The sequence below is a fragment of the Balaenoptera acutorostrata genome, chromosome 12, assembly GCF_949987535.1.
Source record: "Balaenoptera acutorostrata chromosome 12, mBalAcu1.1, whole genome shotgun sequence".
In the NCBI taxonomy this organism is placed as follows: Eukaryota; Metazoa; Chordata; class Mammalia; order Artiodactyla; family Balaenopteridae; genus Balaenoptera; species Balaenoptera acutorostrata.
Genome location: NC_080075.1, coordinates 34,342,440 through 34,355,326, shown reverse-complemented (window position 1 = coordinate 34,355,326; position 12,887 = coordinate 34,342,440). Strand labels below are relative to the sequence as shown.

The 12,887-nt window shown below is 42.9% G+C and overlaps 1 protein-coding gene across 14 annotated transcripts in view; it reads right to left on the bottom strand.

The window, feature by feature from the left end:
• AAK1 (AP2 associated kinase 1) overlaps positions 1-12,887 on the bottom strand; it is a 176,351-nt gene that overhangs the window by 53,191 nt on the left and 110,273 nt on the right. For 13 of the 14 annotated variants that reach the window (XM_057557742.1, XM_057557743.1, XM_057557746.1 and 10 more), the window contains exons 11-15: positions 11,473-11,627; positions 10,196-10,497; positions 6,391-6,642; positions 1,627-1,859; positions 245-402 (exon numbers count right to left, since the gene is read on the bottom strand). In XM_057557742.1, coding sequence (XP_057413725.1) covers positions 245-402; positions 1,627-1,859; positions 6,391-6,642; positions 10,196-10,497; positions 11,473-11,627 — 1,100 coding nt within the window. The remainder of the gene's footprint in view (positions 1-244; positions 403-1,626; positions 1,860-6,390; positions 6,643-10,195; positions 10,498-11,472; positions 11,628-12,887) is intronic. The other variant, XM_007189785.3, reaches the window with a different exon arrangement.

The window sequence follows — 12,887 nt, the reverse complement described above, 5'->3', positions numbered from 1 at the left end:
CTTGACACTATCATCCTGATCTATGCTACCCAATCTTTCCTAAAAGTTTCCCACTCTCCTTGCTGCCACCCACAACAGACCAGGATTTCCTGAGGATGAAGAGACTTCAGTGCCCTAGTAAAAATACAAGCTGATTTGTGCATATACTTCAAAATCAAGTCTTTGAAGGAAAGAAAGACCTAAGCCTACATTTTCACATGCGTACCCCTCTAGAGTTAATCACAAAAAGACACCAATTACTCACCTTCCCCAAGCTTGGCAAAGTCCTTGTTCAGCAGTTCTTCAGCTGTGAGTTTGGAGAAATTGTCGTCATCAAAGGGATTCCATGTAGAACCTTCTGAAGGATTATAAACGTTTTGCTGGGAGGCCCGAGGGGAGCCTGAAGGAGTGGTGGTTGCAGACCTAGGTAGGTTCCCACCCCCACGAAATAAAAAGACATATAAAGGTTGAAAAGGGTCAACCTATTTTCTCTTTGTTTCAAGAGCAAATTATTTTATAAGTCAAACCATTATTTTCCACAGTATGTTTCTAAAAGGGCTTCCCGTAACAATGGAACAGTTTCCACAGATGCGCTTTCCACTGTGTGAAACAAACATCTCCCTTTCTTTTGTGATTCACTATCTCCCACTACATCTTTAACCTCTTGCTTAGATTTTTGGTCTCATCTGCAAGTTCTTTCAGTTCAGGATCCCAAAGCCACCTGTTCTTAGGCTCGTGCATCCTGCGGTGACCACTGTAACATTCACAACAGCTCCAGAGGGGCTGACGCCTATTCCGGCTGCCTCGCATCTGTCAGGATCCAGCATCAGTGGACACCATCACAGTTAAAGATCAATAAAGACATTTACCACCATCTTGAGCTCCTGGGTATTATCACCTAATTTTCTTCTAAAGTCTCTCTTGATGACCTTTGCATTTAGCTAATGACTTAATTTAAAGATTTTTAACTTTCGTATATGGTTCCAAGAAAGTTGAGAGCCTGACACTGCATTTACGCAACAAACACTCACTGCAATCTACTTGATGTCAGGCACAGAGCCTGTCACTGGATTTACAAAGGTTGATTAAGCCACGGTGCTTGCTGTGGATGAACTTGCAGGCTAGGTCGGCTAAACATACAAATAAATAATGATAACACAGTGTAATACATGCTCAAAAAAGGGTTCATACAAAATTATATATGATGCCAGAGGAAGGGTCAAAGAAAATATAACCTCCAACATGGATCTTGATGAATAAATAAGCATTTCCTAAGTGGACCAGGAGGAGAGTGGCAGTTCCACCAATGTGATATAATAGTCCTTGGTCTGTTAACCAGTCAGTTCAGATATTATTCCACAGGCAATGGGGAGCCAATGAAATGTTATCAGCATGGAGAGATTTGATCAGATCAAGAATTTAGAAAACACATGATACAGTATGGGATGGAAGACAGATTGGAAACTGTGAGGCAAGTAGGAAATTATTTCTTAAAATCAGTCTGATCTATGCACTACAGGAAAATTCAGTTTCTCATTAAACACAGACACTCACCCCTACATATACATCTACACACAACTACATACATATGCAAAAATCACACAGCAATGTTCCCCGGCAGCCCTTGCCCACAAAAACAGTACATACTTGGACTTATTGAGACTGGCCTCAGCTGCAGCTGCTTGGAGCAGCTGGGTTGATTTGCTGGCAGGGACCCCAAAGACTGCGCTGTGGGTCACGTCGCTGAGAATCCGCCTGTGCCCAGCACGCTGGGCCTTGGGGGATGATGGAGGAGTGAGAGATCCGAGTTTCTGCCCCTGGATGGTAGGAGGTGGGGTTGTCTGAACCTTTGGCTGTTGTCTTATGGGGGCTTGAATCTGCTAGGAAGAGAGACGAAAGCGTTAAAAAAACAAAAAAAAAAAAAGGGAAAGGAAAAACAAATAAGCAGAAAAGTATAACAAAAAATGCCATGTGAGAGCTAACATATGGCTCAAATGGCTCAGTTTATCAAGAACACCCAGAAAGAAAAAAACTAGGCTTTGACAATCTGAGCTGCAGCCTTGAGACTGATACCAGCATGGTACTTACCTGGTACTTATATATAAATTTCAATCTTCATTGGCAATAATATACAGGGTAACCATATGTAACTCGACCCAGATCAAAGACTGCAGAAGCTATTTCTGGCTTTAAAGATCTAGAAGGTTTCCTAAAGGACCACTTTCTGCTTTAGGAACTCATTCAGAATGCCTCCAAAGGGCAGCCTTTAAGCATTCTACTGGCACAGTCACAAGCCAATGAAGGCACACCTCTAGCTAAAACACATTTGAGCTAAATGATTTCTGCTAAGAGATCCCTTTCTGACAGAGCTCAGACTACCAGTTAAACGAGGCAGAATTTCACTGTGATTAATAAATGGCAGCACTTTTTTGCTTTTGTTGTTAACACTCTATTTCATTGATAGGATGGGTCTTAACAGGATTCTGTTTCTGTGGCAACCCCTGAGAAAATGTACAGCATTGGAGCAGTGGGATTATCCTGTTCCAATCTTCATTTTGGAAATGGCACCAAAGAACCATGTAGAGAATACAGTAAGAAAGAAGAAAAAAATGTAAAAGCCCTTGATGATGATTGATCTAATAATACGAGGCCTCTTGACATGTAGGTCTTTTTCAGAAGGAAGGCAGGACACACTGTCACCACAGAAAGACAAACTGGTGGGAACATCCTTGTGACCACATAGTGAGCCTTTAAGCATAAGTCTTGATCTACAAAGTTCTATGTCAAGGAAATGAACAAAAATTAATATTAAGAAGGCCACCTAACCCTGTTCTTAACTGTCAATCCAGAAATAAAGGAACTTAGAATATGAAATGCCTCAGGTATTGAACTATCCCTTCCCTCCAGTCCTTCATCTCAGATTGGAGCTGCCCCTCCATGCTGCAAATTGGTTCTCACATTCTGTGTCTTCAAAGGTAGGCCCTGGAGAGATTCAGGAAACTAGAGTGTCCAAGCTACTTGGGTCAGGATGCTGACAGCCTGGGAGTTTCTGTACTTACATTGACTCAGACTTTAATTTTATTGAGGCAGGCTACATACATGTGACAGTACACAACCACTCACCAATTGAATGAATGATACAATATAAGGTTCTAATTCCGATCAAGTTAAAGTCAAAGGGTAAAGCAGCTGACTGCATCTCTGAGTGAGAAGCAAAGTGCTCTGTGAAGAAGACCAGAGTTCCAGCTCCACAACTTCCTCAGGGGTCCAGAAGTGCATCTGCAACAGCCAGCCTAAAGCCAGTACCCACAGGGGTGAGAAGGGCTTTAAGGACAGAACTAGATTTGCTTATTTCTTGGAGTTTAAGACATTCACTACACTGAAAAGCGTACTTAACTGTTGAGGCTCTTTATTTTGAAGAGTCCAGACTACCTGGAGAACATTTTCCCTTCCTTTTGCCTACTCTCTGTATGCAGCACACCGAAGAACAGATGCTTCCATCATGAGGACACCTTGTTTTATCACAGTTACCAATTCAAACTGGCTGCCACCCATTCAGCCACTCCCCACAACAACCCACAAAACTGTCAAGCAGTTTTATTTCCAATCAGAATCTCAGAATGAAGAGTCAAAAAAGACCTTAGAGAACACAGATTCCAACTCCCTCGTTTTAGAAGAGACCAGACCAAGGCCCCCTAAGGCTAAGTGCTTGCTCAAGGTCACAGGGTCAATTGAGGGCAGAATCCATGTCTCTTGACTATCGCCCAGGACTCTTTTCTGCACCATGATGCCTCCTCATCCAAAAATGGGATTGGGAAGGGGGAGGAGGGAGAAACAGACCACAGGGGGAGGAGAAGCAAGGTACACTCAGATGTCTATCTTGCCAAAGATTTTTTAAAAAACAAAATATATAACTATAAAAGGTGTATAATAACATCAAGAAACGTAAGGATAGAGACTAGGGGAGAAAAACCACCCGGACTTCCATTCCACTACTCCAATACAACTGTTCTTATCTTTCTGGTATCTTATATTTAATTCTATTTCAAGTACATACTCGTCCCATAATCTCATCTCTCCTCTAACACTACCTCATGAGAGTTTCCATACTATTGTACAGAATTTTATGACCATGATTTTTTAAAATTAATTAATTTATTTTTATTGAAATATAGTTGATTGTTTTTGTTTTCTTTTAATATTTATTTATTTATTTATTTTTGGCTGTGCCAGGTCTTAGTTGCGGCATGCAGGATTTTTCGTTGCGGTGCGCGGGCTCTTCGTTGCGGCGTGCAGGTTTCTCTCTAGTTGTAGTGTGCGGGCTTCTCTCTAGTTGTGGCGCGTGGGCTCCAGGGCACGTGGGCTCAGTAGTTGCGGCACGCAGGCTCTCTAGTTATGGCGTGTGGGCTCCAGAGCTCATGGGCTCTCTAGTTGTGGTGTGCGGGCTCAGTAGTTGTGGCACGCAGGGTTAGTTGCCCTGCGGCATGTGGGATCTTAGTTCCCCGACCAGGGATTGAACCCACGTCCCCTGCATTGGAAGGCGGATTGTTAACCCCTGGACCACCAGGGAAGTCCGTATAACCATGATTTTTAATGGCTGCACAGTTGAGTTGTTGGAACAAGTTAGGTTTCTTCCATGCTTATGGCTATTATTAAGACTGCAATAAACATCTGTGGGATATGGCCACCCTCCCTTTGCAGATTATTGCTGTGAGATGGCTGCAGGGTATACTTTATATTCATTTACTTGCTTCTCTAGGTAAGTCCTACAAAGGGTCATGGGAGAATGGGAAGGGTCAAAGCTGGGAGGTTCTCTGGCTCCTGGCTGAAGCACGTTCTGTTCTCGTTCCTTCTCTGTGCCCTCAACCACCTACCCCTGAACAAAGTGCTCAAAGTATTTTTTCATTCAAGGAACATGGAGAAGGATCACAGTTCATTCCCAAGGAAGTGGATACTTCTCTCCAGGGTCAGCAGAGGGGGACCCCATAAGAAGTGTATAGTCAGTGGTAGATGATCACGCCCTCACTCTGAATGAGCATTGCTATTATCCTTGAACACAGATTAGGATTCTTCAGTTCATGCCCCAGCTCTGGTGCTATCAGTCTGTGTGTCTTGGGTGATCCCTTTCTAGCCTGGGCCTCAGTTTGTAATTCCATTAAATGAGGACTGGACAAAATAAGATTTCAACTAGCTACATGATACAATAATCTTTTAAAAACTCTTTTTCCATTAATAAGAGGAACTTTGTCGCTTGTTAAAAATACAGAGAGTAGCTGTCTACCACATGCCTGCAGGAAGACCAAGCTGTTCCAGAAACGAAGGTGTAAAGACACTGAACACACATTTAGCTGAGACTTAAAGAAGACAATCTATTTACGGCACTGCTTCCTTTTGAAGGGATGTAGGTTTTCTGGTTTAAGATGAGCGACAAAACTCTATTAGAAATCAATCCTCAGAAAGATAGTTTCTTACTTTTCCTTCGTTCTTCTAGTGGTTGGGCTTCCCTGGGAATAAGAGAGTAGCTGTGATACTCTGTCAGCTGGGTATGTAAAATGCCTTTTTCTATCATTATAAAATTTTCTATTACTGTCACTCTGTGAGTACTCATTAAAGGCACTCAAAGTATGATGTGCCTGAGGATGTACCTGTAGAGGTCAATCAGAAGAGCATGTAGAGGTCTTGATTCTATACTCAGCCAGTGTCTAGAAATGAACATGCCGAATTTCTAAACTGACAAGATGGCTCAAACAACAGTCAGATGCTCTGGTGCCCAGAGGGGGATCAGGCCACGGCAAATGGTCTCAGCAAGTGGGCCCTGGAAGGGTGCTGCATAGTAGACTTACTTAAGGTGGCCAGTAATATCATCCAAGACAAAGAATAAACACAAGACTGTCAGGACTCAGGGTACAGGCGGAGGCCTACACGAACCTCCCGAGACTGGGAAGGCCACAGTGGTCAAACTGCCCCCCTGAAGAAGGGAAAGGGATTAGCTCTAACCCTACCTAGGGCTTTGACTGCTCGACACTGGCACTGACAGAGACAATGAACAGCTCTTTCTGCCAGCCTAATATTAGAGTGAGAAATAAGAAAGTTCATCGTCTATTAATCCCATACTCCTAATGTATGCCTCCCCCCTCCCTTCCCCTTCGGTGACCATAAGTTTGTTTTCTATGGCTGTGAGTCTATTTGTGTCTTGTAAACAAGTTCACTTGTCCATCAGCAACCTAGAATCATTTTTCTAAAACCTTAAGCTTCTATAGTATACCTCATCCTTTTCCTGGATATATCGGGAAAAGATCAAATATCTTAACCACCAGGGCGGGGAGCAGCCGTGCCATGCCAGCTGCTGCTGCCTCTCTCCCACCCTTTCCCTAGCCCTCACTGCGTGCTCCTCTTCTGGTTGATTCTCACCGCTGGCTCCTGGGCAGGGGCTGACTGGGGGGCTGCGGCTGGCTGTGCCTGGGCCTGCTGTAGGGCTACCACTGCGGTCTTCTGCTGCAAGGCAGCCTGCTGAGTCAGCAGCTGTTGTTGTTGATGCAGGGTTGTGGCCAGCTGCTGCTGCTGGTAGAAGTTCTGTATCAGCTGCTGTTGAGAGCTTCCTTGGGCTACCACGGGGAACTGAGCGATCGCTGGTTGCTGGGTTGCAGGGTGCACTGCCTGAAACTGAGCAGGAGAAAGTGGCAAGGAATGAGGAGGTGAATAAAAGCCTGTCTCAGAACCATATTCCACAAAGGATGAATGTCTCAGTAACAACTAAGACCGGTGCTGAAGCCTAAGGCAAGGGCAGGTAGGCGTCTTTTACCTTGGCCTGAAAACTCAGGAGGGGAACCTCAGGGCATTACATAAACACAGCAGCACCTTACACTGCCAGGCTCTAGCCACCGCACTGTCTGCCTCCTGCAATGCAGTCTGGCTTCCGAGGGGTTTCTGCGCCTGGCCTGAGGGCATCCATCTGACTGTACATCTTGTGACTCCACATGCTGGAGTGTAACAGAAGCTAATAAATGATCTGCTAATCACAGAAGTTATCCCTCTCATAAAGGGATTTGGAAGTAACCAGGATTAAGATTCTTCCCTACATGAACAGGATGAAGCAATGATGACAAGAAAGAGAACAACCTAAATGTTAGCCCAGTGATTAAGTCCTCTCAAGCCTTTCTGAAAATCATTTCCCAATAGCTCTCTTTATTAAACTCCCATCTTTAAACATTCAAAATATTCAATATACTCTACCACTTAATGATATTTTATCTTATACTGGTAGCATGGTTTCACGTTATATTCTTTTATAAACTTCCTGAAGACAGGAATACTTCTCTACTCCTCACTGCTCAGGACTCTGTGTAAGGCACAAAAACACAGCTGAAGAAAGGGCCTACTGATGAACAAAGGTCAAGATTTTGTCTTTGAAATCCCAAATACTGTTACTTAGTTATGAAGTTAACTGGGAGGATATTGTTTGTCTACTGGGGCAAAGTTAAAGGGTTAGCAAAAAAAGCAGATGTCAATAAATAGCTGCCTACTTATAATAGCAAAATGCTAGAAACAACCAAATGTCTGTCAACAGGGGACTGATTGGAATAAACTATGCTATATATCCTTTAAAGGGAACACTCTCAAGTTGTAAATAGGAATGAAGGATACCTCTATATATGGGATGGAGGGAATAGAATTTTGCAGATTTAACTTTGAAATTATGTAAATGTTTTACATTTTCACAAAACAAAATTAAACCAAAATTTAAAAAGCAATAACTAAACAGCAAAACAAAGCAAATAAACCTGTGTATCAAATTAATAGCCAAACTCCTAGAAAATAATGTGCTAAACATTCTAGGTGTAAGAATGGCAAAGAAATCTTAAACCGTTTTCGGTAATCATAGTGGTATTGTTATCTTGAAACTATAAATCAATTAAGAATTATGTTAATGTTGTTAGGAATCAAGATTTCCAGATGAGAAAGATACAAATATAAAATCCAAGAAGTTAAACAAAATACTATAATTACAAATCTGCTTTAGAAATATAAATTTGAATTCATGGTGTATATTCTATTAAAAAAAAAAAAATATATATATATATGTCCTAACTATTCACTGAAAAGGTCTAAAAATAATAACCAACCCATTAGCAAATGGGTATCCCTAGTAGCAAGACTGCGGTCTCTAAATACCATTTCCATTAAAGGGAAACAGCTCCTTAGAGAAATGGCTGATTCCAGGTCAAGGGCAGAATGATCCTGGAACAGCTTGTTACACCAAATAGCAAGGACACATTAAAGGCTACTGGAGTCACAGCCAAAGGACCCAGGAGCCAATCTGAAGAGACTTCCACTGGCCAAAACTGAGACAACTGGGACAAATTTTTTTAACAGCAATGTATGGAAACATATCAAATATATTAAGATGCATGAACTCATAATGATACTAAGAACAAAACAAAATCTTCATTGTTCACTTCTGGATGGTACTATGAGCAAACTCATTATTCTGAAAACTGGTAGACACAGGGAAAGAGTCATGCATTATTTCTGCCTTTTCTGTACAAACAGTACCTCAGGGTAATCAAATACTTGCTGAAAAAGTTCTTTACAGGGGACTTTCCTGGTGGTCTAGTGGTTAAGACTCCGCGCTTCGAATGCAAGGGGCGCAAGTTCGACCCCGAGTTCTTTACAGAAAATTCCAGCCCCTAAATGAAGATGGAATGCTAGAATATCACCGCTTTGCCACCCCTAATGAATTAATGGACTTAGGAAACAAACTGAAGGGGAATATTAAGTGACTGGATCAGATAGACAGCACCAAACCCACAGATTGATCTTAATATTAATAAAAGAGAGGACAACCAGACTTTATCCACAGTTTCGCTTTCTGCAGTTTCAGTTACCCGTGGTGAACAGTGATATGAAAACATTAAATGGAAAAGTCCAGAAATAAACAATTCGTAAGTTTTAAATCGCATGTTGTTCTGAGCAGCGTGACGAAACCTTGCACCGTCCCGTTTCATCCTGGCTGGGATCCCCAACCATCGGCATCATCTGCTCCTGACATCCAACCATTGACACTGTCATGACTCCATGATTCTGGATCCCAAGAAGCAGATGATCCTCCTTCCGACATACGGTTAGACGGTCCATCGTAGCCTAACGCTATGTCACAATGCTCACGTCATTCACCTTACTTCATCTCATCAAGTACGCATTTTATCATCTCACATCATCACAAGAATATTTTGTGAGAGACACTACATTCACGTAAGTTTTATTACAGTATATTGCTACAATTGATGTATTTTATTATTAGCTATTGTTGTTACTCTCTTACTGTGCCTAATTTATAAATTAAACTTTACCATAGGTATGTATGTATAGGAAAAAACATGGTATATATAGGGTCCGGTACTAGCTGTGGTTTCAGACATCCACTGGGGGTCTTGGAACGTATCCCCCGCAGACAAGGTGAGACTACTGTATGTCTTGTGATGTTGAGACTACTGTATGTCTCCTGATGTGATGCAACTGGAAGAACAAAGGACTATCAACCTGAATCAAATACTGAGAGGCCTCAAGAAACTACCCGTTTACACAGGGGGTGGTGGAACATGTTAAGCACCACCACAGGGATGCAATCAACCAAATCCAGAATGTGGGAAATGCTACAGGACAAACGACCCAGTTTCTTTAAAAAAAAAAAAAAAAAAAAGTGGCAAAGGGGAAAAAAAGAGGAGGAAGGCACCTATGGATAAAAGGGGGACTTAAAAGATATATCGATCATTATAAAATGAATATATTCAGAGCAAAAAAATGTGCTTTGTATACAAAGCAATTTAAATTATGACACACCAGAAAGAGTTAAACACTACTGGATATTTGATGATAATAAGAAATAATTGTTTTTCTGCTTCAACTTGATGATGGTGTCATGTCAGAAAAAAAAAAAAATCAAGAAAGAGTCGTTAAAAACCAGCTTCCTTGCTGAGGTTCCCTGGTGAGGTGCAGAATTCCCCATGGCCTGAGAAGAAGCGGGCGAGGGCTGCGAGCGGTGCAGTGAGGGCTCCACTGGGTCAGGTTTAGTGTCTGCCATCTGTGAGTACAACGCCGTGCCGGGTCATGGCTCTCTGTCTTCCCAGGGCTTCCCAAGGAAGACACCTGCACACAGTGGACCTTCTCACAGGGATGACCCACATATGTCAAGCGAGGGTCAGATTCACCGCCTTACCTGCTGAGCCTGGGCCTGCTGCTGCTGCTGGTAGAATGTGCCCGCTGGCTGCTGTGCAGGAGGCGGTGCCGCCTGCTGCTGCTGCTGCTGCTGCTGCTGCTGCTGGAGGAAGAGCTGCTGCTGGTGCTGGGCTGTGGCCTGGGCCTGGGCGGGCAGACCCTGGGCCGGCGTGGAAGCCGGCTGCGGTGGGGTGGGCGGAGCCTGGGGCTGCTTGGGCTGAGGCTGCGGTAGGGGTTGGCTGGGTGGAGGCTGGGGTTTTGGTTGAGGAACGCTGGCTAAAAGGCCAGGCTGATTGCTGGATCCTGCAAGGAGAATAAACTCCATATAAGGGCTCAAAACTCTTCCAAACGAACGTGGCTTTCTTTCTTGCCAAAGCAATAAAGAGGGGGTGATCAGTGGACAGATAATCCCAAGATGCATGGGCTTCTCACTGTCCTTGCACCTGGAAGGCCCTTCCTTCTTCTTGCCATACTACGTGCTTCATATTTTTCAAAACATGGCCCAATAACAGTGTTCAATGCTTGTCTCCTTCAAAAAGTCCTCCCTTGTTCACCATCCCATTTAGTCAATGACTCCTTTAGTCAGCACCCTGAGGATCTACATATTCAACTGGACTTTGATGCTACTGTACATAAACACAATCTTTGCATTTGTGGCACACTGCGGGACAAAAGCATTCTTTGATGCTTTACATGTATGTTACACAACCCCAGTTTGGATGCCTGATTGTAAGTAAATGACCACCAAATTCACCAAAAGCAGCTTCCTGGTAGGGGGAGTGAGGGCTGTGTTCAGTTACTTGATAATTTGGATCAATCCTCTTTACGAAAGGAAACTCAGTCCGCTCATTAGAAACGGAAAAACAAAACATGAAGAGGTGACAGATACTTCAAGAGACAGAGCATTAAAGAAATAATTCCTCTGGGTCCAAAAAGATTTTTTTTTTTAAAAATGCAAAGAGAAGTATATGAAATAGAGAGGGAGGCAGGGGACGAATGGACCACGCCATAAAATCAGGGCCAAGAGTAGAAAAAATAGAGACAACAGGCTTCAGTGGCCTTGGAGATCCACTGGAGAGTTCAATGAGAGGCCTTCCTTTTGGCCAGCCATTACCCGTACAACTTCAAAGGCAGCTCATCTCTAGTTCCTGGAGGAAAACCATTACTCTTTACGTGTCTCTAGATTCCATTCCAGGAAAAACCAGGCTTTCCAAGACTTCTCTATGGTCCAGGATGACAAAGAGGCGTACCAAGTTTCAAACCAACCTAGTTACTGACCTGTGGCCTGAGGTGGGGGCTGAACTGTGGCCCTCTTTCGAGGTGTCAGGGCTGGCTGGATGGGAAGGATTCCTGGGTTGGGCTGAGTCTGCCCAGCTTTAGGCCTCTGGCGGGGTGCAATTGAAGTCTCTGTGGTGGGAATGGGATCTGTCAGTCTAGAAAAACAAAAGGGAAAAAAAAAAAAAGCTGCCTGTTAAAGGGTGAGAAAATGAAGAGGGGGTAGACAGAGTACATGATGGATAAGCTTTGACCTCCACATTCATCCAAACCTTCCAGATCCACTTAATCAACATTTCCCAAAGGGTATTCCACAGGATGTTACGTGTTACTAGATGTTATGAAAGAAAAAAAAGGTGGGCAAGTAAGTTTTAACACACTGATCAAAATATATTGAGCAGATTCCTTTCTAGAAAAACTTTTCACATGTGAACGTGCAAGGAAAACCTCAAAGAGAGCATTATATAGAATGCAATGTTTCTCAAACTTTTTTGATCTTGGGACCATTTTGCCTAATACTTCTTAGGATTTCCTAGAATATACTTTGATGATAATGCAAAGAGGCGTTTAAAGCAGGTGGTTTTCAGATGTAGAGGGACTCAAACTTGATTAGAACTAGCTGTCAAAATGGTCTCTCTATAATAAGAAGCATCAAATGAGTTAATCCAATAACACAACTAGAAGGAATAAGTAACTAACTCAAGATAAAGGATTTGGGGAGTGTGACAGGAACTCTATTTCCTCCAATACATATATTTGCTTTTTTCCATGGTAATAACAATTTTTAGCTGGACATAGGGTCACCCAGAGTAAAAATCACATTGCCCAGTCTCACTTGTAATCAGGTATGACCATGCGTCTAAGTGCTGGCCTACGTGGGATATACACAGATTGTTATGTAGCAGTTTCTAGAAACCTTAAGAAACTCTGTGCATGCTCTTTGTCTCTTTTTTTCTTTGGCAATTCCTTGATCCTGCTGCTTGGAAGAGGGATGCTGCCATATCGGTCCATGAGGGCATGGCCACAACCATAGGGATGGTGGAGTGATGAGCTTAAAGCAGCCTGGGTACCTGAGGGCTTTGTGGAACAGAACTCCATATCAACCCTGGATTACTTGCCTCCAGATGTTGTTTACTTGAGATGAAAAAAAAAAAAATCTATCTTATATAAGCCACTGTCATTTGCACTTTCTAGAACTCATAGTCACATCTAATCCAAATGAGTACAGAGTGTAGTCTGCTTGCTCCTTGTGATGGTGCTACAGCCCAGGTGGTAGCGTCCCTTGATTTAGAGCAGTGCAGGCAGCTGGCTACCATCTAACTTAGATCAGAGTGGCTATCCTTTGAAAATACACTTTAGGGACTAATAGCTGAGGTGAAGGCCAAAATAAACAAGCTTCGTGAGTATTTCCAAAATAT